The 27861-nt window shown below is 37.6% G+C and overlaps 3 protein-coding genes, 1 long non-coding RNA gene and 1 pseudogene across 5 annotated transcripts; 4 read left to right on the top strand and 1 right to left on the bottom strand.

Annotated features, from left to right (window-relative positions):
• Window positions 1-5931: 5931 nt before the first annotated feature.
• On the top strand, window positions 5932-13402 carry LOC142506241 (uncharacterized). The gene is made up of 3 exons (XR_012804550.1): window positions 5932-6049; window positions 6576-6635; window positions 13292-13402. It is a non-coding gene; the product is annotated as an uncharacterized LOC142506241 (long non-coding RNA).
• Window positions 13403-14570: 1168 nt separating this feature from the next.
• LOC142505092 (6-phosphogluconate dehydrogenase, decarboxylating 2-like) lies at window positions 14571-17721 on the top strand. 2 transcript variants are annotated; one of them, XM_075617916.1, is made up of 3 exons: window positions 14571-14698; window positions 14802-14867; window positions 16069-17721. In XM_075617916.1, the coding sequence occupies exon 3, from the start codon at window positions 16076-16078 to the stop codon at window positions 17543-17545; it is 1470 nt and encodes a 489-aa protein (XP_075474031.1). In that variant the 5' UTR covers window positions 14571-14698; window positions 14802-14867; window positions 16069-16075; the 3' UTR covers window positions 17546-17721. The 2 variants fall into 2 exon arrangements, with proteins under 2 accessions (XP_075474031.1, XP_075474032.1); XM_075617917.1 differs by having other exon boundaries at window positions 14601-14682.
• A 733-nt stretch (window positions 17722-18454) lies between these two features.
• Window positions 18455-19313, bottom strand: LOC142505767 (uncharacterized). The gene is made up of 3 exons (XM_075618878.1): window positions 19152-19313; window positions 18854-18922; window positions 18455-18659 (listed from the first exon to the last, which is right to left on the bottom strand). Exons 1-3 carry the CDS (start codon window positions 19206-19208, stop codon window positions 18585-18587), a joined length of 201 nt encoding a protein of 66 aa, XP_075474993.1. The 5' UTR covers window positions 19209-19313; the 3' UTR covers window positions 18455-18584.
• Window positions 19314-22223: 2910 nt separating this feature from the next.
• LOC142505913 (glucan endo-1,3-beta-D-glucosidase-like) lies at window positions 22224-24922 on the top strand (annotated as a pseudogene).
• Window positions 24923-25811: 889 nt separating this feature from the next.
• On the top strand, window positions 25812-27509 carry LOC142505649 (UPF0496 protein 1-like). The gene has a single exon (XM_075618719.1). It carries the CDS (start codon window positions 25966-25968, stop codon window positions 27310-27312), a length of 1347 nt encoding a protein of 448 aa, XP_075474834.1. The 5' UTR covers window positions 25812-25965; the 3' UTR covers window positions 27313-27509.
• Window positions 27510-27861: the final 352 nt, after the last annotated feature.

The following is a 27861-nucleotide window of genomic DNA, read 5'->3' as shown; positions in this document are numbered from 1 at the left end:
TTTGGCTGATTTGGTATTATATTTGTTGTTTATTATTGTTGATGTTGTTGGTTATCGTTGTTGGGAGACGTCTCGTTGATGTTGTCACGTTGATGTTGTTCGTTCAACGATATTGCTGCCGCATGTGTTGGGGTGCGACGTATCGTTGATGTTGTTATTCGTTCGACGATATTGTTGTCGCAGGTGTTGGGGTGCGACGTATCGTCGATGTTGTTGTTCGTTCGACGATATTGCTGTCGCCGGTGTTGGGGTGCGACGTATCGTCGATGTTGTTGCATTGTGATGTTGTTGAGGTTGTTGTTGGCTGATTGTCTAGAAACGGCAAATGGGGTATTTCTATTATGATTTCAGTTATATTTTATGTTGTTAATATAACTGTTATGTATTACGATGATGATTGTTGTATATGCTCACCCTTTGAGGGTTGTTTCTGTTGGGCAGGTTACAGGACTATGCGTGAGACATGATAGTGGTGAAGGACTAGGTGTGTCTAGTCAAACAGTCTTGTAGTTGATAGTAGATATAGATAGTATAGCTTATTGTCTTATTTGAGTTGTATGTGTGTATTTATTATACTGTTTCTGCTACACTGACGTAGATAGTGGGGTGATTGCACTATTTTGTCGTATATGCATTATATTATTACGTCGTCGAAAAGAAAAAATTTTATGCATATGACGTCACATGTTGCATGATTACGTGGCGAGGTTTGGGGCGCCACATTTGGTGGTATCAGAGCATATGTTAGATGTCTGGGATGGTTAAGAGTTGGGTTTGTGATGAGGGAGTTGGATGACGATATTATCTGCGTGTGTCTGTGCATTTGACTTGTTATTGATGATTTCTCGATATGATTGATTGTTCTTTAGTTGCGTGTACTTTCGTGCGAAAAGTGTGATGATGATTACTGGATTGTAATTGTTAAATGTTATGATTAACAATTTGATTTCCAATGATGGCAGCTAGAGAACAGGTACATCCACACGAGGAAACAGACGAGGTTGACAGTGGATTTGGACAGATAAATCCATTGCCACCTCCTCCTATGGGACAGGCACCAGCAGATCAGCCTTTATTGCCTGGTGAGTTGACTTTGGCACAGTTCAACAGTTATCTTCCACCGAGATTTGATAGTTCTGAGACCGGTGAGCGAGCAGAGGAGTGAATTGAGAGGATAGAGCAGATATTTGTGACTGCACCGTGTGCTAGGTCTGCTTGGTTACGATTGGCTACATTTCAGCTTTCGAGGAATGTACTATTGTGGTGGCAGACGACTGAGGCCGGATTGAGAGCTCAGGGCCGTACTGTTGATTGGGATGTGTTTTGCTCTCGTTTTCTTGATAAGTATTTTTCTATAGCAGCCAGACAGAAGAAAGAGAAAGAATTCGAGGATTTGAGACAGGGCAGTATGTCTGTTGCTGAGTATGAGTCTCGGTATTCTGCATTGCTGAAATATGTGCCACATATTGCTACAAATGTTCATGCTAAGATGAGGCATTTCTTGAAAGGGTTGAAGTTAGAGTTATTTGATCGTGTGCAATCAAACAACCCGGTATCATTTGAGGATGCAGTGATGAGGGCTGAGATGGCTGAGTTAGTTATGCAGGAGTATGGGGCTCAGGGACGATTATCAGAGCCGACTAGGGAGCCATTGCGACCTCAGGGACAGTCTTTTAAATATCAGAAGGGTTCATCTTCTTCTTCAGCATCATCTGGGAAGCGTCGATTTGATTCACGACGTGTTGAGAGTCGTGGGGGCAGTTCTCAGTCCGTTCAGGGGTAGAGAGGAGAGTCCATAGCAGTGAGATGTTATCGTTGTGGGGGACCTCATCTGATCAGAGAGTGTACACAGACCGAGATCACCTATTTTGAGTGTGGCGGTGTTGGTCATCTGGCGAGACAGTGTCCTAGTCGTGAGGGATAGCGAGAGCCTAGGAGTGCTAGAGGTAGATCCTCAGAGAGAGGAAGACGACAGCCTCAGCAGTTTACACCACGACCTTCTGGAGGACAGCCACGTATGCAGGGAGCTGGTCCGCCTCAGGCACAGGTGTATGCTTTGACCCAGGAGCAGGCAGAGGAGGCACGAGAGGAGATGATAGCGGGTAAGTGTTATTTATGTTCTATCCTGCTTATATTCTTGTTGATACTGGTGCCTCACATACTTTTATATCGAAGAGGTTTGTGATTGAGCATCATATGCGCTCGTCTCCATTGTCTATGCCTCTTTCTGTTTCGACACCTTCTGGAGTTGATACATCAGTTGTATCTATGATATCAGATGGTATTATTTCTTACGAGGGCTATGAGCTGAGATCTGATATGATTATTCTAGAGATAACTGATTTTGATTGTATTGTGGGAATTAATGTGCTGAAGAGATATGGTGCGACGGTTGATTGTTATCAGCGGGTAATATACTTTTATACAGATGAGAAAGAGCGTTGGACATTTTATGGGAAGGGTTCTCGTCCCCGTGTTCCGTTGGTATCTGCTATCCGGATGTCTCGGTTATTGGAGCATGGACATGAGGGTTGTCTTATTTATGCTGTAGATGTGACAGAGAAGAAGAAGAAGGTGGAATAGAGGAGATACCAGTAATTGCTGAGTTTGCCGATGTATTTCCTGATGAGATTCCAGGCTTCCCACCAGTTCGTGAGGTGGAGTTTGGGATTGAGTTGATGCCAGGTACTTCCCCTATTTCTCGTACTCCTTACAGAATGGCACCAGCAGAGTTGAGAGAGTTGAAAGCCCAGTTGCAGGACTTGTTGGACAAGGGATACATTCGCCCTAGTGTATCTCCTTGGGATGCACCAGTCTTATTTGTGAGAAAGAAAGATGGAACGATGCGGCTTTGTATCAATTATCGACAGCTGAATAAGGTAATGATTAAGAATAAATATCCCCTCCCTCGTATTGATGATTTGTTTGATCAGTTACAGGGAACCTCAGTATATTCGAAGATTGATTTGAGGTCAGGATATCATCAGATACGAGTTAGAGAAGAGGATATTCAGAAGACAGCATTCAGGACCAGATATGGGCATTACGAGTTTTTAGTTATGCCGTTTGGGTTGACGAATGCTCCAGCTGTGTTCATGAGTTTGATGAATAGGGTATTTCAGCCTTATCTCGATCGATTTGTTATTGTGTTTATTGATGATATATTGATATATTCCAGGAGTGAGGCTGAGCATGCAGGGCACTTGCGTTCAGTGTTACAGGTGTTGCGAGATAGACAGTTGTATGCCAAACTCAGTAAGTGTGAGTTTTGGTTGGATCGAGTGGTCTTCTTGGGTCATGTTATATCGAGAGATGGGATTTCAGTTGATCCAACGAAGGTTGAAGCTGTGTTACAGTGATCTGCACCTACATCTGTACCAGAGATTCGTAGTTTCTTGGGTTTAGCAGGTTATTATCGTCGATTTATCGAGGGATTTTCAAAGATTGCTAGGCCTTTGACACAGTTGACTCAGAAAGGTGTGCGATTTCAGTGGTCTGAAGCATGTGAGAGGAGTTTTCAGGAGTTGAAGCACCGACTGATGACTGCACCGGTGTTATCAATTCCTACAGAAAATGAGAGGTTTGTTGTTTATACTGATGCATCATTACATGGTTTGGGATGTGTTTTGATGCAGGATCGACATGTTGTGGCATATGCCTCGAGACAGCTGAAACCACACGAAACAAGGTACCCTCTGCATGACTTGGAGTTGGCAGCCATTATCTTTGCCTTGAAGATATGGCGACACTATTTATATGGTACCTCGTTTACGATTTATACTGATCATAAGAGGTTGAGATTTTTGTTTACCCAGACATAGTTGAATATGAGACAGAGACGATGGTTAGATTTGCTGAAGGATTATGATTGTGAGATTGAATATCATCCTGGTCGAGCCAATCTTACAGCTGATGCATTGAGTCGTAAAGTGAGTTGTACTGCAGAGGATGTGAGTCGTTTATCAGCTATGATGATGTCTTGTTGTTCCTTGGGATATGATTTTGATATCTCGACGACTCCTATCCAGGTATCTACCTTATTAGCTGAACCTGATATATATGGTTGTATTCGTGATGCACAGATGACAGACGAGAGAGTTCAGCGATGGAGGGAGTTAGTTTCTCAGAAACAAGATACTCGTTTTAGAGTGGCTGATGATGGCAGTTTGAGGATGAATGATAGATGGGTAGTTCCTGATATATCTGAGTTGCGCCAGGGCCTGTTGCGGCGTGCACATTGTAGTCGATATTCTATCCACCCTGGTGGCAAGAAGATGTATAAGGATATACGCTCTCAGTTTTGGTGGAAGGGAATGAAACGTGATGTGATTGATTTTGTACGTTGATGTCTTAATTGTCAACAGATCAAAGCTGAGAGGAGAAGGCCGGGAGGTGAATTGAGGAGTTTAGAAGTGCCGACTTGGAAATAGGAGCACATATCGATGGATTTTGTGACTCATTTGCCAAGAAGCACTGGAACTATTGATGCTATTTGGGTGATTGTTGATCGATTGACGAAAGTTGCACATTTTATACCCTATAGCATGAGTAGTTCGTACTTGACGATGACACAGTTGTATAAACGAGAGATTGTACGGTTGCATGGAATTCCAGTGTCTATTATTTCTGATAGAGATCTTCGATTTACTTCTCATTTTTGGGAATGATTGCAGACTGCGATGGGGACAGAGTTGAGATTGAGTACGGCTTATCATCCCTAGACAGATGGTCAAACTGAGCGTACTATTCAGACGCTGGAGGATATGTTGCGTGCTTATGTTATGGATTTTAAATCTGTTTGGCAGTCATCTATTCCATTGGTAGAGTTTGCGTATAACAATAGTTATCAGAGTAGTATTCAGATGGCTCCATTTGAGGCATTGTACGGGAGACGTTGTAGATCTCCGTTATACTGGGATGATGTTGATCGAGCTGCAGTTACCGGTCCTGATATGATTCATGAGATGGAACAGAAAGTAAAGTTGATACAGCAACGATTGAAAGCAGCTCAAGATAGACAGGCCGCCTATGCCAATAAAAGACGAAGACCTTTAGAGTTTCAGCAAGGCGATCGAGTATTTTTGAAAGTTTCTCCTTTTCGTGGCACAATGCGATTTGGCATGAAAGGAAAGTTGGCACCGAGGTATGTTGGCCCGTATGAGATATTGCAGCGGATAGACACTTTGGCTTACCGATTGGCTCTACCTCCATCTTTATCTGGTATTCATGATGTGTTTCATGTATCGATGTTGCGGAAGTATGAGCCGGATCCTTCACATGTGTTGGATATTTCTGAGGTTCAGTTAGATCCTGACGTGTCTTATGTTGAGAGACCAGTTTGTATTTTGGATCGATCTGAACGGAAGCTTCGTAGTAAGCTTATACCGATGGTGAAGGTTCAGTGAGAACATAGAGGTGTCAAAGAGGCAACTTGGGAGACAGAGCGGCATATGAGGGAGCTCTACCCCTACTTATTCTGATGGTATGACGTATCTTTTATTTATGCATGTTATTACTGTTGTTGATTAATTTCGGGGTCGAAATTCATTTAAGGGGGGTAGAAATGTAATGCCTGAAGTAATATCACAAGTTGTTGATTTAGTAATATGAGATTACTAAATAATTAATGATTTTTAAAGAATGAAATATGACATATGTTGGTCATATGAAGTCCAAATTATTTGAACTTTGGATATAACGTAGAAAACTCAAAGATATAGAAGTTTCATGTTTTGAGTTTTGGAAAATTTGATCGTTTGACTAGTCCAAAGAGATTTACCGGTGTTAAAATCTTAAATATATTATATTATATTATATTATTTTATTTTATTAATATAATATAATATAATATAATATTAAAAAAAAAAGAGAAAATTAAAAAATTTTGTGGCGGTGGCACGGAAGAAAACGAAGGAACATCTCTACGAGAGAGGAGAGAAAAAGAAAAATAACATTTCAATTTTCTTTTCGATCGTGCGATTTATCGGTTTATCCAATCGACAAACCGACTTCAGTTCTGGGATCGTTGACACGAGGTCTTCAATTTGAGGTATAAATTTTATATTTTTGGTGATGTTTGAAATTCGTCGATTTCTGGAATAAATCCAATAAATTGTTAAATCATACTGAAATTGAAGATTGTTGAGTAGTGTATGATTTTAACGAAGTAGAGAAGATTATTGTGTTGTTGTTTTGAATTATTCCTAATTTATTATAATTAGGGATTTTTAATCATTTGATTGAAATTGGAGAGTTGTTTGTCAGTTGTTATTAATTCTGATTATATATTCGGAGTCTACGAAGTATAGGCTACACGTTGATATAAAGTTTTCGTAATTTGACGGATGTTGTAAAATAGCCTATTATTTGAAGTTAATTAATTAGGGTGTATTTGATGGTAGTATTGTGAATTAAATACACCAGATTATTAAATTGTTGAACAATACGAATTTATAATCGAGTTTTATATTTTGTTGAATTAATTGTTGTTGGGCTATTTGATGTTATATATTGAGGCTGTTATAACTGTGTTGATACGGTGACAATGATCTGATAATTATTGTTGAATTATTTAGATACATCACAAGCCTCAGGATCAAAGAAATAGCCAGATTGTATATATACTCGATTATCAGGTACGTGTTGACGTACGAGCATATGTTGTTATTGTTTAGTATTGATGAATACTATTGTGTTGAACGACGATAAATCACTGGATTTGGCTGATTTGGTATTATATTTGTTGTTTATTATTGTTGATGTTGTTGGTTATCGTTGTTGGGAGACGTCTCGTTGATGTTGTCACGTTGATGTTGTTCGTTCAACGATATTGCTGCCGCATGTGTTGGGGTGCGACGTATCGTTGATGTTGTTATTCGTTCGACGATATTGTTGTCGCAGGTGTTGGGGTGCGACGTATCGTCGATGTTGTTGTTCGTTCGACGATATTGCTGTCGCCGGTGTTGGGGTGCGACGTATCGTCGATGTTGTTGCATTGTGATGTTGTTGAGGTTGTTGTTGGCTGATTGTCTAGAAACGGCAAATGGGGTATTTCTATTATGATTTCAGTTATATTTTATGTTGTTAATATAACTGTTATGTATTACGATGATGATTGTTGTATATGCTCACCCTTTGAGGGTTGTTTCTGTTGGGCAGGTTACAGGACTATGCGTGAGACATGATAGTGGTGAAGGACTAGGTGTGTCTAGTCAAACAGTCTTGTAGTTGATAGTAGATATAGATAGTATAGCTTATTGTCTTATTTGAGTTGTATGTGTGTATTTATTATACTGTTTCTGCTACACTGACGTAGATAGTGGGGTGATTGCACTATTTTGTCGTATATGCATTATATTATTACGTCGTCGAAAAGAAAAAATTTTATGCATATGACGTCACATGTTGCATGATTACGTGGCGAGGTTTGGGGCGCCACATTTGGTGGTATCAGAGCATATGTTAGATGTCTGGGATGGTTAAGAGTTGGGTTTGTGATGAGGGAGTTGGATGACGATATTATCTGCGTGTGTCTGTGCATTTGACTTGTTATTGATGATTTCTCGATATGATTGATTGTTCTTTAGTTGCGTGTACTTTCGTGCGAAAAGTGTGATGATGATTACTGGATTGTAATTGTTAAATGTTATGATTAACAATTTGATTTCCAATGATGGCAGCTAGAGAACAGGTACATCCACACGAGGAAACAGACGAGGTTGACAGTGGATTTGGACAGATAAATCCATTGCCACCTCCTCCTATGGGACAGGCACCAGCAGATCAGCCTTTATTGCCTGGTGAGTTGACTTTGGCACAGTTCAACAGTTATCTTCCACCGAGATTTGATAGTTCTGAGACCGGTGAGCGAGCAGAGGAGTGAATTGAGAGGATAGAGCAGATATTTGTGACTGCACCGTGTGCTAGGTCTGCTTGGTTACGATTGGCTACATTTCAGCTTTCGAGGAATGTACTATTGTGGTGGCAGACGACTGAGGCCGGATTGAGAGCTCAGGGCCGTACTGTTGATTGGGATGTGTTTTGCTCTCGTTTTCTTGATAAGTATTTTTCTATAGCAGCCAGACAGAAGAAAGAGAAAGAATTCGAGGATTTGAGACAGGGCAGTATGTCTGTTGCTGAGTATGAGTCTCGGTATTCTGCATTGCTGAAATATGTGCCACATATTGCTACAAATGTTCATGCTAAGATGAGGCATTTCTTGAAAGGGTTGAAGTTAGAGTTATTTGATCGTGTGCAATCAAACAACCCGGTATCATTTGAGGATGCAGTGACGAGGGCTGAGATGGCTGAGTTAGTTATGCAGGAGTATGGGGCTCAGGGACGATTATCAGAGCCGACTAGGGAGCCATTGCGACCTCAGGGACAGTCTTTTAAATATCAGAAGGGTTCATCTTCTTCTTCAGCATCATCTGGGAAGCGTCGATTTGATTCACGACGTGTTGAGAGTCGTGGGGGCAGTTCTCAGTCCGTTCAGGGGTAGAGAGGAGAGTCCATAGCAGTGAGATGTTATCGTTGTGGGGGACCTCATCTGATCAGAGAGTGTACACAGACCGAGATCACCTATTTTGAGTGTGGCGGTGTTGGTCATCTGGCGAGACAGTGTCCTAGTCGTGAGGGATAGCGAGAGCCTAGGAGTGCTAGAGGTAGATCCTCAGAGAGAGGAAGACGACAGCCTCAGCAGTTTACACCACGACCTTCTGGAGGACAGCCACGTATGCAGGGAGCTGGTCCGCCTCAGGCACAGGTGTATGCTTTGACCCAGGAGCAGGCAGAGGAGGCACGAGAGGAGATGATAGCGGGTAAGTGTTATTTATGTTCTATCCTGCTTATATTCTTGTTGATACTGGTGCCTCACATACTTTTATATCGAAGAGGTTTGTGATTGAGCATCATATGCGCTCGTCTCCATTGTCTATGCCTCTTTCTGTTTCGACACCTTCTGGAGTTGATACATCAGTTGTATCTATGATATCAGATGGTATTATTTCTTACGAGGGCTATGAGCTGAGATCTGATATGATTATTCTAGAGATGACTGATTTTGATTGTATTGTGGGAATTAATGTGCTGAAGAGATATGGTGCGACGGTTGATTGTTATCAGCGGGTAATATACTTTTATACAGATGAGAAAGAGCGTTGGACATTTTATGGGAAGGGTTCTCGTCCCCGTGTTCCGTTGGTATCTGCTATCCGGATGTCTCGGTTATTGGAGCATGGACATGAGGGTTGTCTTATTTATGCTGTAGATGTGACAGAGAAGAAGAAGAAGGTGGAATAGAGGAGATACCAGTAATTGCTGAGTTTGCCGATGTATTTCCTGATGAGATTCCAGGCTTCCCACCAGTTCGTGAGGTGGAGTTTGGGATTGAGTTGATGCCAGGTACTTCCCCTATTTCTCGTACTCCTTACAGAATGGCACCAGCAGAGTTGAGAGAGTTGAAAGCCCAGTTGCAGGACTTGTTGGACAAGGGATACATTCGCCCTAGTGTATCTCCTTGGGATGCACCAGTCTTATTTGTGAGAAAGAAAGATGGAACGATGCGGCTTTGTATCAATTATCGACAGCTGAATAAGGTAATGATTAAGAATAAATATCCCCTCCCTCGTATTGATGATTTGTTTGATCAGTTACAGGGAACCTCAGTATATTCGAAGATTGATTTGAGGTCAGGATATCATCAGATACGAGTTAGAGAAGAGGATATTCAGAAGACAGCATTCAGGACCAGATATGGGCATTACGAGTTTTTAGTTATGCCGTTTGGGTTGACGAATGCTCCAGCTGTGTTCATGAGTTTGATGAATAGGGTATTTCAGCCTTATCTCGATCGATTTGTTATTGTGTTTATTGATGATATATTGATATATTCCAGGAGTGAGGCTGAGCATGCAGGGCACTTGCGTTCAGTGTTACAGGTGTTGCGAGATAGACAGTTGTATGCCAAACTCAGTAAGTGTGAGTTTTGGTTGGATCGAGTGGTCTTCTTGGGTCATGTTATATCGAGAGATGGGATTTCAGTTGATCCAACGAAGGTTGAAGCTGTGTTACAGTGATCTGCACCTACATCTGTACCAGAGATTCGTAGTTTCTTGGGTTTAGCAGGTTATTATCGTCGATTTATCGAGGGATTTTCAAAGATTGCTAGGCCTTTGACACAGTTGACTCAGAAAGGTGTGCGATTTCAGTGGTCTGAAGCATGTGAGAGGAGTTTTCAGGAGTTGAAGCACCGACTGACGACTGCACCGGTGTTATCAATTCCTACAGAAAATGAGAGGTTTGTTGTTTATACTGATGCATCATTACATGGTTTGGGATGTGTTTTGATGCAGGATCGACATGTTGTGGCATATGCCTCGAGACAGCTGAAACCACACGAAACAAGGTACCCTCTGCATGACTTGGAGTTGGCAGCCATTATCTTTGCCTTGAAGATATGGCGACACTATTTATATGGTACCTCGTTTACGATTTATACTGATCATAAGAGGTTGAGATTTTTGTTTACCCAGACATAGTTGAATATGAGACAGAGACGATGGTTAGATTTGCTGAAGGATTATGATTGTGAGATTGAATATCATCCTGGTCGAGCCAATCTTACAGCTGATGCATTGAGTCGTAAAGTGAGTTGTACTGCAGAGGATGTGAGTCGTTTATCAGCTATGATGATGTCTTGTTGTTCCTTGGGATATGATTTTGATATCTCGACGACTCCTATCCAGGTATCTACCTTATTAGCTGAACCTGATATATATGGTTGTATTCGTGATGCACAGATGACAGACGAGAGAGTTCAGCGATGGAGGGAGTTAGTTTCTCAGAAACAAGATACTCGTTTTAGAGTGGCTGATGATGGCAGTTTGAGGATGAATGATAGATGGGTAGTTCCTGATATATCTGAGTTGCGCCAGGGCCTGTTGCGGCGTGCACATTGTAGTCGATATTCTATCCACCCTGGTGGCAAGAAGATGTATAAGGATATACGCTCTCAGTTTTGGTGGAAGGGAATGAAACGTGATGTGATTGATTTTGTACGTTGATGTCTTAATTGTCAACAGATCAAAGCTGAGAGGAGAAGGCCGGGAGGTGAATTGAGGAGTTTAGAAGTGCCGACTTGGAAATAGGAGCACATATCGATGGATTTTGTGACTCATTTGCCAAGAAGCACTGGAACTATTGATGCTATTTGGGTGATTGTTGATCGATTGACGAAAGTTGCACATTTTATACCCTATAGCATGAGTAGTTCGTACTTGACGATGACACAGTTGTATAAACGAGAGATTGTACGGTTGCATGGAATTCCAGTGTCTATTATTTCTGATAGAGATCTTCGATTTACTTCTCATTTTTGGGAATGATTGCAGACTGCGATGGGGACAGAGTTGAGATTGAGTACGGCTTATCATCCCTAGACAGATGGTCAAACTGAGCGTACTATTCAGACGCTGGAGGATATGTTGCGTGCTTATGTTATGGATTTTAAATCTGTTTGGCAGTCATCTATTCCATTGGTAGAGTTTGCGTATAACAATAGTTATCAGAGTAGTATTCAGATGGCTCCATTTGAGGCATTGTACGGGAGACGTTGTAGATCTCCGTTATACTGGGATGATGTTGATCGAGCTGCAGTTACCGGTCCTGATATGATTCATGAGATGGAACAGAAAGTAAAGTTGATACAGCAACGATTGAAAGCAGCTCAAGATAGACAGGCCGCCTATGCCAATAAAAGACGAAGACCTTTAGAGTTTCAGCAAGGCGATCGAGTATTTTTGAAAGTTTCTCCTTTTCGTGGCACAATGCGATTTGGCATGAAAGGAAATTTGGCACCGAGGTATGTTGGCCCGTATGAGATATTGCAGCGGATAGACACTTTGGCTTACCGATTGGCTCTACCTCCATCTTTATCTGGTATTCATGATGTGTTTCATGTATCGATGTTGCGGAAGTATGAGCCGGATCCTTCACATGTGTTGGATATTTCTGAGGTTCAGTTAGATCCTGACGTGTCTTATGTTGAGAGACCAGTTTGTATTTTGGATCGATCTGAACGGAAGCTTCGTAGTAAGCTTATACCGATGGTGAAGGTTCAGTGAGAACATAGAGGTGTCAAAGAGGCAACTTGGGAGACAGAGCGGCATATGAGGGAGCTCTACCCCTACTTATTCTGATGGTATGACGTATCTTTTATTTATGCATGTTATTACTGTTGTTGATTAATTTCGGGGTCGAAATTCATTTAAGGGGGGTAGAAATGTAATGCCTGAAGTAATATCACAAGTTGTTGATTTAGTAATATGAGATTACTAAATAATTAATGATTTTTAAAGAATGAAATATGACATATGTTGGTCATATGAAGTCCAAATTATTTGAACTTTGGATATAACGTAGAAAACTCAAAGATATAGAAGTTTCATGTTTTGAGTTTTGGAAAATTTGATCGTTTGACTAGTCCAAAGAGATTTACCGGTGTTAAAATCTTAAATATATTATATTATATTATATTATTTTATTTTATTAATATAATATAATATAATATAATATTAAAAAAAAAGAGAAAATTAAAAAATTTTGTGGCGGTGGCACGGAAGAAAACGAAGGAACATCTCTACGAGAGAGGAGAGAAAAAGAAAAATAACATTTCAATTTTCTTTTCGATCGTGCGATTTATCGGTTTATCCAATCGACAAACCGACTTCAGTTCTGGGATCGTTGACACGAGGTCTTCAATTTGAGGTATAAATTTTATATTTTTGGTGATGTTTGAAATTCGTCGATTTCTGGAATAAATCCAATAAATTGTTAAATCATACTGAAATTGAAGATTGTTGAGTAGTGTATGATTTTAACGAAGTAGAGAAGATTATTGTGTTGTTGTTTTGAATTATTCCTAATTTATTATAATTAGGGATTTTTAATCATTTGATTGAAATTGGAGAGTTGTTTGTCAGTTGTTATTAATTCTGATTATATATTCGGAGTCTACGAAGTATAGGCTACACGTTGATATAAAGTTTTCGTAATTTGACGGATGTTGTAAAATAGCCTATTATTTGAAGTTAATTAATTAGGGTGTATTTGATGGTAGTATTGTGAATTAAATACACCAGATTATTAAATTGTTGAACAATACGAATTTATAATCGAGTTTTATATTTTGTTGAATTAATTGTTGTTGGGCTATTTGATGTTATATATTGAGGCTGTTATAACTGTGTTGATACGGTGACAATGATCTGATAATTATTGTTGAATTATTTAGATACATCACAAGCCTCAGGATCAAAGAAATAGCCAGATTGTATATATACTCGATTATCAGGTACGTGTTGACGTACGAGCATATGTTGTTATTGTTTAGTATTGATGAATACTATTGTGTTGAACGACGATAAATCACTGGATTTGGCTGATTTGGTATTATATTTGTTGTTTATTATTGTTGATGTTGTTGGTTATCGTTGTTGGGAGACGTCTCGTTGATGTTGTCACGTTGATGTTGTTCGTTCAACGATATTGCTGTCGCCGGTGTTGGGGTGCGACGTATCGTTGATGTTGTTATTCGTTCGACGATATTGCTGTCGCCGGTGTTGGGGTGCGACATATCGTCGATGTTGTTGCATTGTGATGTTGTTGAGGTTGTTGTTGGCTGATTGTCCAGAAACGGTAAATGGGGTATTTCTATTATGATTTCAGTTATATTTTATGTTGTTAATATAACTGTTATGTATTACGATGATGATTGTTATATATGCTCACCCTTTGAGGGCTGTTTCTGTTGGGCAGGTTACAGGACTATGCGTGAGACAGGATAGTGGTGAATGACTAGGTGTGTCTAGTCAAACAGTCTTGTAGTTGATAGTAGATAGAGACAGTATAACTTATTGTCTTATTTGAGTTGTATGTGTGTATTTATTATACTGTTTCTGCTACACTGACGTAAATAGTGGGGTGATTGCACTATTTTGTCGTATATGCATTATATTATTACGTCGTCGAAAAGAAAAAATTTTATGCATATGACGTCACATGTTGCATGATTATGTGGCGAGGTTTGGGGCGCCACACCCGTCTCACGAATAAAGATTCATGAGAGCGTCTCACAAGAGATCTACTCAATATTTAATTATGAGAAGAATTTCAAATCAAAATATTTGAAATGCGGTAGATTTGAAATCATTTTTGATGTTCAAGTATATATTTTTGTTTCAATTTAAATTTATTCATTCGGAATCCATATCTCAATCTTACAAATCAAAATATTTTCATCTGAATACAATTTTATATTGTATTTGGATCGATGAATTTGTAGTTAAGATTTATTTCGAATAATTGATTGGTATTGTATTTTTAGAGGTTGCTTTGGCCAATATAGATGTTGCAAAATAAAGATTTGAAAATAAAATAGTATAACGTTGAATCAATACAATGATTTATCCCTTTCAAAAATAAATATATATATATATATATATATATAAAGATTTATCTAAATTATAATTTAATACAATGATAATAATAATAATAATAATAATAATAATAATAATAATTAAATAAAGGAACCAAATCAACCAACTACCTTACACGGTTAGACCTCGAACAAATATCAGGGGGAAGAGAAGTTGGGCCAAATTTGACAAGCTTGGAAGCGACAAGGTTTCCAAATATTTTGGTACTCTGTGTATATTTCCTTCTTTTTTGATAATTTTTTTTCCGGTGTTTTCTTCTGTATATTAGTGTGATCGATCCATTTTCTCATCTCTGCTAATTTACAGATCTTTGCTCTATCGGGCTCCCTTTGATTTCTCAGTAAAGTCGATTCACCTGACCACCGATTCAAGGTTCTGTTTTTCAATATTTTCTGATTAATATTATGCAATGAAGGGTAAAGTATGGATGTTTACAGTAAAGAAGTTGCTCATGTTGGTCGGTTTTGATTTCTTTTTTATGGATGTTTTGATTGTGCATTTGCATTTCTTTTGTTTGGGAATCGCCGAGCTAATTTTCTTTCTTGTTCTCTTTGCTATCGTTTTCCATTTACTTGCTGGTGCTGTTATCTTTGATTTATTTTATCAATAAAGCTACGATCTTGCGGAATTTGCTTGCCGTTTGAGATATATAATCGAGTGAAAATATTACAGTTTGAGACTTTGTGGATCTGTTTGGTTGGATGTCATGCTATTTCATTTATTATGTCATGATCAGGGGGCGTGGTGGCAATTAACATCTCTCATCCGAGAAAAATAATAATTTTTATGACTGATTTTTCAATTCAAGTTTGATCTCCAAATTCAGATCAGTTGCCCCAGCTGTCTTGACCTTGCCCCCTCCCCAAAATTCTTGGGTTTTCCCCGGTCTTGAACAGTGGAGGGAAACCTTTTCGAAGGGGTGTCTGAGCCGACTGCCGAGCGTCTGCTGGCATTGCTCATGATATTATGATTTAGTTTACAAATCAGAATGGCTGATTCAAGGGTTTGATCTTGAGTTTGTCTTGATAGAAAGTTAATACTTTGAGAAGATATGTCCGAATGAAATTCAAAGTTTAGTAGCTTCTTGCATTGGCAATTTTTATAGCTATCTGGAAATAAGTAAAGGCTAAGTTTTATGAATATTGTTGAAGTTCCTTCTATATATGTCTTGAAAGATAGACCAAGGTTAAAGTCCTCATACTGTATGATTATGTTTTGAAGTCCAACCCTGTTGAAGATTGAAAATGACGCTTGGTTTGTCCTGTTAGTGTAATTTGATACAAACGAGTAATCATGAAATGGAAATGATACGGATAATGTTGTATCTGAAGTTCTCGGCGGTTTATTCTGAGGAAGGGTCGTGATATTTTACAAGACTCATTTCAGCTCCTTTTTTTAAGGGGAAAAAAATCAACAGGCGCTGTAAATCTTACTCGTATACTAATGATTTTGATTGCTATTTGTGAAATGCAATGGTTAATAGTTCTATTTTTTTTCGGAGTTTTGTGTAGCTTTCTTTACCACATATCAAAATTGAAGTTTCTTGAATAGTTGTATTTTTCAAATCTGTCAGGAAAAGCATGGCTGCTCAATCCCCAAAACCGACTAGAATCGGTCTTGCTGGTCTTGCTGTAATGGGGCAAAATCTAGCCCTCAACATTGCTGAAAAAGGATTTCCCATTTCCGTTTACAATCGGACTACATCTAAAGTTGATGAGACTGTTGAAAGAGCAAAACTTGAGGGAAATCTTCCTGTATTTGGCTTCCACGACCCTGAATCATTTGTTCATTCCATCCAAAAACCACGTGTGATTATCATGCTTGTCAAAGCTGGTGCTCCTGTCGATCAAACCATCAAAACTCTTTCTACTTACATGGAGAAGGGTGATTGTATCATTGATGGTGGAAACGAGTGGTATGAAAATACAGAGAGAAGGGAAAAAGCTATGGCTGAATTAGGTTTTTTGTATCTAGGCATGGGGGTTTCTGGTGGTGAAGAGGGTGCTCGAAACGGGCCATCTCTGATGCCCGGAGGATCCTTCGAAGCCTACAAATATATAGAGGACATCATCCATAAAGTCGCTGCTCAAGTTCCTGATAGTGGACCCTGTGTGACGTATGTGGGAAAAGGCGGATCTGGTAACTTTGTTAAGATGATTCACAATGGAATCGAGTATGGGGACATGCAACTGATTGCCGAGGCATATGATGTACTGAAATCCGTTGGGAAATTGTCGAACGAGGAGCTACGTGATGTATTTTATGAATGGAACAAAGGGGAGCTTCTAAGTTTCTTGATCGAAATCACTGCTGATATATTTGGAGTTAAGGATGACAAGGCTGACGGTTATTTGGTTGACAAAGTCTTGGATAAAACTGGAATGAAGGGTACTGGGAAATGGACTGTTCAACAGGCTGCTGAATTGTCAGTTGCAGCTCCAACCATCGAAGCATCTCTCGATTCAAGATTCTTGAGTGGGTTGAAAGAGGAACGAACTGAAGCTTCCAAAGTGTTCAAAGCTGGTGGTTTTGGCGACATTCTGACTGATCAAGAAGTTGATAAGGCAAAACTGATCCACGATGTTAGGCAAGCTCTATATGCATCTAAAATTTGTAGTTATGCTCAAGGAATGAATCTAATCCGAGCCAAAAGCATCGAGAAAGGATGGGATCTGAAGTTGGGAGAACTTGCTAGGATTTGGAAGGGAGGTTGCATTATTCGCGCAATCTTCTTGGACCGGATCAAGAAAGCCTATGACAGAAATGCCGATCTTGCTAACCTCTTAGTGGACCCCGAGTTTGCTCAAGAAATGATCGAACGACAGTCAGCTTGGAGGCGAGTTGTTTGCCTGGCAATCAATGCAGGCATCTGCACCCCTGGTATGTCTGCTAGTCTTGCTTATTTTGACAGTTACAGGCGGGAGAGGTTGCCTGCTAATTTGGTGCAGGCTCAAAGAGACTACTTTGGTGCTCATACTTATGAAAGGACCGATATTCCGGGATCATTCCACACAGAGTGGTTTAAAATTGCGAAAAAGATAAGTAATTAAGAGTTGACTTGTTATATTCATGACAAATAAATAATGGGACTTCAATCTTGGATGCCTTACTTGGTCATTGATAAGATGTACTGAAGTTGTATTGACTTTTTTCTTCCTTTGTATGTTTTGTTGTTGTACTTGTATTAGCGATCTTGCGGTCATTTGGAACACGCTGTTTCAGTTCAGTTTTTTTTTACACTTCTGGCACCTAATTGGATCTTCGTACCCAAGATTTGGTGACTTTTTGTGGATAAAAAAATATCCCATGTGAGAATAAACTCAAGTGGCGGAAGGAGAGAGGGGCTGCTTTATCCCGTCTTTTTTTAAAATTTTCTATATATTTTTATGTTTTACATAAACACAAACCTTTGAACTTTTTCAAGTTTTAATTTTATCAAACTTTCAGCTGTTGCTTCAGCTCTCCATGAACTCGTTCATCTACCCAAATGATTAATGAACTTTTTGCCCTCGTAAGGATGCTTCATTTGTTTGAACATGTATTTATTTGTTAATCTTTGGTTTTACTGATTGATTATTAATTAATCAAAAATTGACAAATATTCACATGCTTATCTCAAATTTGAGTAGCATCCGTGTGCTTGATCTTCACTTTCATTCAACTCAGCGCTTTTTCTTATTGCATGTTTTATTGATTTTTTTAGTCAACTATTTTCATGTGCATTATTCAAGTTTTTTAATAAGTTTGAATCCAAATATTGGTACATAAAATATTATCAAATAACTTACCATAACAAATAAAGCATTCATCAAAGGGTTATTACTTTCTTGAAGGAAGTCGGCACTTAACGTCCATTATTTATCAAATATAAATGATGTAATGCCATTCTGTCAAAAATTTATCGAATCTCAATACAACAACTTTAATGAACTTTAAAGAAAAAGCGGAGAGATACAATGGATCACAAAACCATTATTCAGATAATCAAAAATTAACACCAATATGTTCTTAATTCCAAAGTGAAATAAAACATGCATCTCCAAAATTAAATAAACCAAATAAATAAATAGAATTTAACGAAGAATAAATTCATTTGTTCATGCCAGTTGCATTCTTCACCGCATCGACTGCACACTGTGCCTTGTCCTGCACCTGCTGCCCTGCCTGAAAAGACATCCAAAAACCAAAATCACAGAAATTTCAGTACAAATCAATTCGGACCATCGAATGTCATTTTTTTCTAAATGTCCATTAATATGTATAATATATACGTGGTTAGCTATATAATGGTGTTGGTTGTTATATGAATAACATTTTTAACACACAAACACATAAAGTTTTATATTTATAAGGATTACTTGTTGGATGGATTCTTTGGCAGATTGCGCAGCATTTGCGGTCTTATCCATCATCTGGTTACCCTTCTCCTACAATGAAAACAACAAAAGAAAATAAAGGAGGAGGAAAAAAAGTTCAACACGTGAATCTAAATTTAGCCAATTCTGAAAAAAGTGTACCCAACTAGACAATCGCCCTTGTCAAATGAAAACTTATTCACCCCAAATTAACCAGTGCCCATCTGTGAGTGTCATGCATTAGGTGAATAGGAATGATCAAGAAAATGAAGGTGAATAGGACAGTGCAGTCAAATTAAACCTGTGCCTGCCCTTTGGCCTGGCCGGCGTTGTAGCTTGCGCTGTGGGAGTTATCCATATTCTTCTAAGCAATGAACACGATAATTAATTTTCAAGTAAAATACACACTATGAACACTACTCCTTAAAGCTTAGATTTGATGGGAATCTCCCTTGGGCTAGGGTTGGCTCCAGCTCCACCTTTTTTAAAAAAAAAAATTTAGTATTTTAAAATTTTAAATTATTTTCAGCCCCATATTAAAAATAGAACAAATTTATCAGTTTTATTTTTTTTATTTCTTAGTCTCATGTTTAAAAACTAAAAATAAGACAACTCTCATAAATCATAATTCATTACTGTATATTAGGTTGGTTTATTGTCGTATGTTCTGAAATTATGCGACTTTGAGATAAAAATTCGACGACTCTAAAATTATGTTAAATATTTAGTTGTGATTATTCGAGTTGCAATAATATTGTCTTATGATGTATATGAATGGAGTTTAAATTTTCACCATAAAAATATATTGTTGCATATTTTTAGAATAATAATCAATTTGTTGAAATGTTTGATGATTATTGATGTGCAATTATTGTTGGGCAATAACCGAAAATTGAATAAGTATGAAATTTGAAAAATAATTCTTTGTTGTAATTTTTTCGGAATATTGAATATTTCTAGTTAAATAACTCAGGGAATGAAGAAAATAAAAACTATCAAGTTATTTTTAAACAAAAGAGTACATATCAACAAATAAAGAGCAACATAAATTACAATATAATAGTGAACAAAATATCAGTTTCAACCATAATAATAGACCGAAATAAATTAATTTGAAAATTTTGTTCGGTGTTGAGGTGCAATAATTGTCCCTATTAGGTAGAGCGATCGAACTATGACGATTGAGCTGCTGTACGATTCAAAATATTTGAGTTGCACCATTATCACCAGCTATAGCTTTTAGTAAATCGACAAGCGTTTGGTCCTACATTTGGTTTATTTGGAAGTTCGGTTTAAATTTTTAAAAATATAGGTTAGTTCCGTTCAATTTTAATTTTTAATATAAAATTCGGTTAACTTAACAAATTGAACTTTTATAAATAAAATTAATATTATAAATTTTTTTTAAAAGTTTTTCCAATAAAATTTATTGTACAATAGAACTATACTTAAAAATATTTTTATAATAAATAAAATTTAAATTTATTTAATATAATTTTTATATTGGACATTTTTTATTTAAAACATGAATATTTAAAAAAAATTATAAAATTTCGGTTAATTGTGTTACTTACCGAAATAATTGATTTTTTCGATTTGATTTGTTAGATATTCATAATAAAGTTTGTCGAAAAAAAAGTTCAGTTAATTCGATTTTAGAAAATTCGGTTTGATTTTAATCGAACTTATTACTGTCTAATACATGATGGAGCCAGCCCCAGGTACTCATGAATCCTGGCTCCGCCCCTGTCTCAGAGCATTGGGGACCTACATTTATAGCTGTGGGGAGGCCTATTCACCGGTCGCCATGTGTATATTTGGGTCTATATATGCGGTAGAAATATTCAATGGCGATAGAATAGGGACGGCATTGAAAAAATCCGGTGCCAACTTCATGCAAAAAGATGGAGAAGAGGGCACGAAGAAATCTAATGGTTTTGACTTTCGGCGTAACATTTACCGATAGATTATATGATTGAATAAGTCTCTTGTGAGACGATCTCATGAATCTTTATAGACGGATCAATCCTATCAATATTCATAATAAAAAATAATACTCTTGGCATAAAAAATAATATTTTTTCATGGATGACCCAAATAAGATATCTATCTCACAAAATACGACTCAGTAGACCATCTCACACAAATTTTTACCTAAATTAGGATCATCTATTTTGTCTTATTTTATTTATAAAAGTTTATTTATGTGTTTAATTAATATATTTCGCTTCATATTAAAAATAAATATTATAACACATGTACAAAAACATTTAAATCTAAAACACACAATCTTATTATTTGTACTTTTATGTTAAACAATTCTTTCAAGGTGTATATGAGAAGTTGAGGGGCTTACCAGAAAGGAGAGGGGGTTTGATAATAATAGGGAAAAGAAAATTTGGGTTCATGGGAGGAAGGAAATTGACGGTGGGAGAGGATGGAGGAGGTTTGGTTGCTATGTGTGTGTGGAGAATTAATTTGTTTTTAGGTGAATGGATGGAGGTTTGTTGATTAATTTTTGTTTTAGGGATTATGATATGATTCAATGCAATATTAATTAAAATATAAAGATAACATAGTTACTTTTTAAAAAACTTGTAAAGTTTAAATCAAAATGCAATACAAAGATGTGAAATCTCACTTATGTAACATACAAGTATCGTTTGGACAAGGGCTTATAATTTTTTTTTTTACAAGAGTAAGTCTATTGTAAGACGATCTCACGAATCTTTATCTGTGAGATGGGTCAACCCTACTAATATTCACAATAAAAAGTAATACTCTTAGCATAAAAAATAATATTTTTCATAGATGACCAAAATTAGAGATTTGTCTACCAAAATAAGACCTGCGAAACCGTCTCATACAAGTTTTTGCTTTTTTATAACAATGTTTTTTTATAAAATATTTTAAAAGTATTTTTTAAAACAAATATGCGTTTGGACAATTATTTTATAAAAATATTTTTAGTAAAAAAATAATATTCTTTTATTTTTATCATTATCTTCATTCCTAAAAACATAAAAAAAAACATCTCTCAATTGTTCTACAAAAACTATATTTTTGAACACTTTAAAAAAAATTCAAACAAATTTTACAAAAAAATTATCCAAATACATATTTTAAGTTTTTTTCACTTATAAAATACTAAAAATATTTTTAAAGTATTTGTCCAAATTATATCATATATTTCAAAAATATTATATAATCGGATGAATATAACATATGCATATTAAATAATATATTGAAAGGTGAGTGACAATCGTACACATTTTGTGAATATTTATTTATTTTACTATCTATATATAATATATAATCGAGAAGTATTATTTTCTTGACTTCTTCTTCAAGAAGATACCTAACGTGTTTGGCTTTCAAGATACAAAGTGATTTGCTTAGCATCATCAACTTACTATTTATATTCCTAAACTTGGCTTCAAATTGTGAACTATTTCGTGTTCATCTTTCCATGTATGTTCATATCGCGAGTCTTGCAAATTGCCGATCGCCAAATACTTGTAAGTAAAATCAACCATCAGTTTATATATCTCTCGAAAATATTGACCAAATATGTTCTGAAAATCAAAGTTCATGTTTTTGGGCAAAAGAAAGAGTGATAAGTTTTTTTTTTTTTTTTTTTTTTGCTTTAGTGAAAAAATCTCCATTTTCTTCATTAAATTCAAACTAATAAGTCTCGCACGCCATTGGATAATCGATCATAAGAAGTATAAAATTACGTATTTACTTGGAAAAATTATAGTTTATTGTTATTTTAAAGTTGTAAATTTAAACCATGCTGAAGAAAATTAGACGAAAAGTCAAAACCATCGTCAATGAGCCATTCAAGAAAAAGCCGGGAAAGAAACCAAATACCCCGCCCGCCGCTTCTCCTCCGCAGCCATCTTCCCCCACCATGTCGCCGCCGCGGACCGCTCAAATGACACCACGCTCTCACCCATTTGTCTTCCCTAAAACCCATTCCTCGGTACTCCCTGACCCCTCCATGTTATTCGCCTCACACCTCCTCCCCATCCCCTTGCCCACAAACTCCTTTTTCCAGAATTTTGTCCTAAAAAATGGCGATCAGCCCGAATACATTCACCCTTATCTGGTCAAATCATCACAATCTTCTCTTTCCCTTTGTTTCCCATCTCTATCCGACAATCCTGCTTTTATTTACCAGGCTTTCATGGATGATCTCACCATATCCACCTTGAATAACCCCAATCCAATTTCAACCCACGTCGTATCTGCCTTTGATGACCTCAGCATTACCTTAGACTTCCCCTCCAACAATATTAGGTTCTATCTTGTTAGGGGGAGTCCCTTTTTGACATGTAATGTGATGAGTAGTGCTGGAGTTTCTATTTCTACAATTCATGCCATTCTTGAATTGTCTCCCAATAGTTCCTGTACTAAATATACCATTAAGCTGAATAACAATCAGAATTGGCTTTTGTATTCGTCTTCGCCAATAAGTTTAAGCCATGAATTAAGTAGGATTACCTCGACCATGTTTTCGGGTGTGATTAGGATCGCGTTGTTGCCTGATTCGAACCCAAAATTTGAAGCCATTCTAGATCGATTCAGTTCTTGTTATCCTGTGAGCGGTGAAGCAGTTTTCACCAAGCCATTTTGTCAAGTATACTAGTATTGATGGCGATCTTGTTGGTGTTGCTGGTGATTCTTGGGTGTTGAAAAGTGATCCTGTGTCTGTAACTTGGTATTCTGTTAAGGGGATTGAGGAAGAATCATATCCTGAAATAATTGGAGCTCTGGTTAAAGATGTCGATGCTTTGAATTCGGGTACAATAGCAACTTCCTCTTCTTACTTTTATGGGAAATTGATTGCTAGAGGTGCAAGATGAGCACTTATTGCTGAAGAAATACGTTATCTTGATGTGATTCCGGCTATTAGGAAGTTCTTAAAGGATACGATTGAACCCTGGTTGGATGGGACATTTGGTGCTAATGGATTCTTGTATGATGCGAAATGGGGTGGATTAGTCACTAAACAAGGATCAACGGATGCGGGGGCTGATTTTGGATTTGGAACTTATAATGATCATCACTATCACCTTGGGTATTTTGTGTATGGAATTGCTGTGCTTGCCAAAATTGATGCTGCCTGGGGGAGGAAGTACAGGCCCCAAGCTTATTCACTCATGGCTGATTTTATGAACTTAAGCAGGCGAGCAAACTCGAGTTATACCCGTTTGAGGTGTTTCGACATATGGAAATTGCATTCTTGGGCTGGAGGTTTAACTGAATTTGCAGATGGTCGTAACCAAGAAAGCACAAGTGAGGCTGTGAATGCATATTATTCAGCTGCTCTAATGGGATTAGCATATGGAGATAGCCACCTTATTTCAGTTGGATCCACTATATCAGCTTTTGAAATACAGGCAGCACAGACTTGGTGGCATGTGAAAGAGGAGAGCAATTTGTATCCGAAAGAATTTGTGAAAGACAACAGGGTAGTTGGTGTTCTATGGTCTACCAAAAGAGACAGCGGCCTTTGGTTTGCTCCAGCCGAATGGAAGGAGTGTCGACTCGGAATTCAACTTCTGCCTCTACTGCCAATCAGCGAAGCTTTATTCTCGGATATACGTTTCGTAAAAGAGCTCGTGGCGTGGACCTTTCCAGCTCTTGCAAGGGAAGGGGTCGGAGAAGGTTGGAAGGGATTCTTGTATGCACTTCAAGGAATCTATGACAAAAAATACGCATTAGATAACATTCGAACTTTAAATGGTTATGATGACGGGAACTCATTGACGAATCTTTTATGGTGGATTCATAGTAGAGAGTTTGAAGAAGAGGGATTTGAAAAGGAATGGAAATTTTGTTGGTTTCGGCACTATTGTCATTGAAGTTGCTCATTTATTTGGAGTAAAAATAAGCGGATTATATCTTGGAGAGAAAATCTTGCTTAGGAAACATCTATTCCCATTGTGTACTTGGGTATATATTTTCTTGATATGTGCCGTTTCACTTGCTATGAATTTGGATGTGTGCGAGTTCTTTATGTAATTAAGATTCGATTAGCGTTCTTGTAAAATTCTTATTTGAATCTACTCATCATTCTTTTTTCTTATAATCTTGAAGCCAACTATCACATTCCTATTTCATTTCACCCCTTGTATGTTCTTATCATATTTTAATGTCATGTCTTTTCATAATTTTTAATTGCCCATAAAATATTTTCAATTTTTTTTTACATGATTTGATAATCATAATAAACTTAATTAGGAAAAACAGATTATTTCTTTTATTACGCAAAGACATTTTCACCACATATTGGGTTTGATAAAATCCCGACTTCTTTTACGTTGGGCTTCTTATTGATATGTTTGGAGTTAGTTGGCCACCTATTACGTAGAGTAATTAAAGGATTATGTTTGAGTTGTTATACGATTTAAAAAATTGAGTTTTATAATTGATTTGTTATCAATAATTATAATTTTTTTGATAAAATGACAAGTGTTTGCAGTAATTATTTATATTAGATAAAATAATCAGAACGTACGCTTGAACTATTCTAAGATTTAAAAAAATTAATTTATTTCTAGTTTCTTTTATTAATTAATTAGTGTAATGTATTTAAAAAGCTTAACAAAATAATATCATTTCATATTCATTTGTCAAATCATTGTCTTAAACTCAAATAAAAAATATAATATCATTTTACTACATTAAATTAATTAACCTGATTGCTACTTTCTAACCAATAATTTTTTTTATAAATTTATAAATAACTTTATGTATGGTTTATTTTTAGATATTCCAAATTTTAAAAAATATGTATTTTTTTGAAAAAAAAGGTTGCATTGTTAGATGCAATCATAAAATAAAATATATAGTCAACCACACCTCTCTGACGTGGTCAACGGTCAAAATAGTTTCGGGTCGGGTCACCTGTTTTTATATATATATAAAAAAATCTTAAATTCGCCAACATTCTCTCCTTCCTCTACTCTCACTGAAACCTCCAGAAGAAGTAACATTCATATCGATTGCTCTACGCGCCTCCGCTCGCCATCTCAGTCGCCTCCGCACTCCCGCCCCGCCACTCCTACACTTGCCAAACCAGTTCAAGATTCATCCGTTTCCATAAAATGGGAAATCAATTGAGCCTCAGAATTGGGCGAACCAGCAGCAGCCGCCGACGGCCGCCACCCCGAACCACCACCAATTCAAACACAAACGCCCATGAAATGAACGGAAACAGCAGCAGCAGCCGCCACCTCCCTCCTCGAACCACCTTCAACCCGGGTTTCAACGCCGATGAGACCGACCGAGGTAGCAGTAGCAGCGGCCGCCCACCATCTCGATCCACCTCCGATTCAAACTCAAACACCGATGACGCCGATCTGAACTCATACGAAGCAGCGTGCCGAGATGATCCGGATCTACGGAGCTTTGACTCCACTGTCCAACTCCGCACGGCCAGAGCCATCAACTCCATAGCCGTTGGCCTCGAGGTTCGCGCTCTTTCCCTAGATTCTCTTCGCGATGTCACCGAGAGTTTACTGGAAATGAATCATGAAGTGGTTCAAATCATTTTGCGAAACAAGACAGACATTTGGAAAAATCAAGAACTCTTCGATTTAGTCAACGATTACTTTGAGAACAGTCTGTTAACCCTAGATTTCTGTACTGCCCTTGATTCTTGTCTCAAAAAAGCCGGGATTGTAGAGTCAATTATCAATATAGCGCTCAAGAAATTCGAAGAAGAACATTATGGCGAGTACAATGGAGAAGGGCCTGTTAAGAATTATTCAAAAACTGTAGAGGAATTGAACAGATTCAGGGAGGCAGGGGATCCCTTTACGCAGGAGTTCTTTAAGGCATTTAATTCTGTTTACTCTAAACAAATTTTGATGTTAGAGAAGTTGCAGACAAAAAAGAAGAAGCTAGATAAGAAACTAAAGAAATTGAAGGCATGGAAGAAGGTGTCTAATGTGATATTTGTGTCGGCTTTCGTTTCGGTTTTGATTTGCTCAGTGGTGGCGGCAGCTGTCACTGCCCCACCAGTGGTGGTGGCTCTGGCTGCAGCTGCGGCTGTGCCTTTAGGGTCAATGGGAAAATGGCTCAACTCAATTTGGAAAAACTGTGAGAAGGATTTGATGAGGCAGAGAGAGCTCATTAGTTCAATGCAGATTGGGAGTTACATCATCATCAAAGATTTGGACAGCATAAGGATTCTAGTCGAGAAATTTCGAATCAAGATTGAATCTCTATTGGGAAATGCCGAATTCGTGGTGAGGGAAGATGACGAGATGGTGGTGATAGCGATGAAGGAGATCAGAAAAGAAGTTGATGGCTTTATCAAGACGATTCATGACTTGAGTCACCATGCAAATAAGTGCACTCAAGAAACGAGGATGGCTAGGACGTTGATTCTACGTAGGATCATTAATCATCCCGGCAGCACGGATCAGGATATTGGTATGTTTTCCTGATGGATGTGCTTGATGCTGTTAAACTATGTAGAGTATTGATGCTGATAATGTATAAGAAAGGCTTATAGGTGCAATTTGATAAATACTTCATTGTTGGATTAGCACATATCTCTCATATTTGTCATGTGTAATGATCATATATATTCATTTTATGTACGGATTATTCTAATTCTCATAGCTGGTGTATCTTGTCTAAATTCTGGCGTTTGGATACAGTGAAAATTCTCAGCAGTAGGGTAGGCTGGTTCAGATCTCACATCACATATACTAGTAAATATTAAGTATCTCATTTTTGCAAACCTCTAATTACCTCAAAAGTGTATCTAAGGATGGATATTGATGTTCACTGAAAATGATTTATTTCAAGTAAACAAACCAAAATTTTTCAGAATTTGAATCCTCGGCCTTACAAAAAAATTTTAAAAAATATTTAAGCAGCGGCGGGGGTTTGGATTTCCGGCCCCTTGAAAAAATTTAAATTAGGGTCAAGGTCTGAATCCTCTGCCCCATAAAAAAAAATTAAAGAGGGCTGGGGTTCGAATCTTCGGT

The sequence above is a fragment of the Primulina tabacum genome, chromosome 10 (assembly GCF_025594145.1).
Source record: "Primulina tabacum isolate GXHZ01 chromosome 10, ASM2559414v2, whole genome shotgun sequence".
NCBI classification, from domain to species: Eukaryota; Viridiplantae; Streptophyta; class Magnoliopsida; order Lamiales; family Gesneriaceae; genus Primulina; species Primulina tabacum.
Note: the sequence above shows the minus strand (reverse complement) of the source record. Positions and strands in the feature narration are given on the sequence as shown.

Coding starts and splice junctions, on each gene's coding strand:
- LOC142505649 (XM_075618719.1), top strand. CDS start 25,966: ATGGGAAATCAATTGAGCCTCAGAATTGGGCGAACCAGCAGCAGCCGC.
- LOC142505767 (XM_075618878.1), bottom strand. CDS start 19,208: ATGGATAACTCCCACAGCGCAAGCTACAACGCCGGCCAGGCCAAAGGG. Junction 18,923..19,151: donor AGGCCAAAGGGCAGGCACAG/GTTTAATTTGAC, acceptor TTTTCATTGTAG/GAGAAGGGTAACCAGATGAT. Junction 18,660..18,853: donor CCAAAGAATCCATCCAACAA/GTAATCCTTATA, acceptor ATGTCTTTTCAG/GCAGGGCAGCAGGTGCAGGA.
- LOC142505092 (XM_075617916.1), top strand. CDS start 16,076: ATGGCTGCTCAATCCCCAAAACCGACTAGAATCGGTCTTGCTGGTCTT.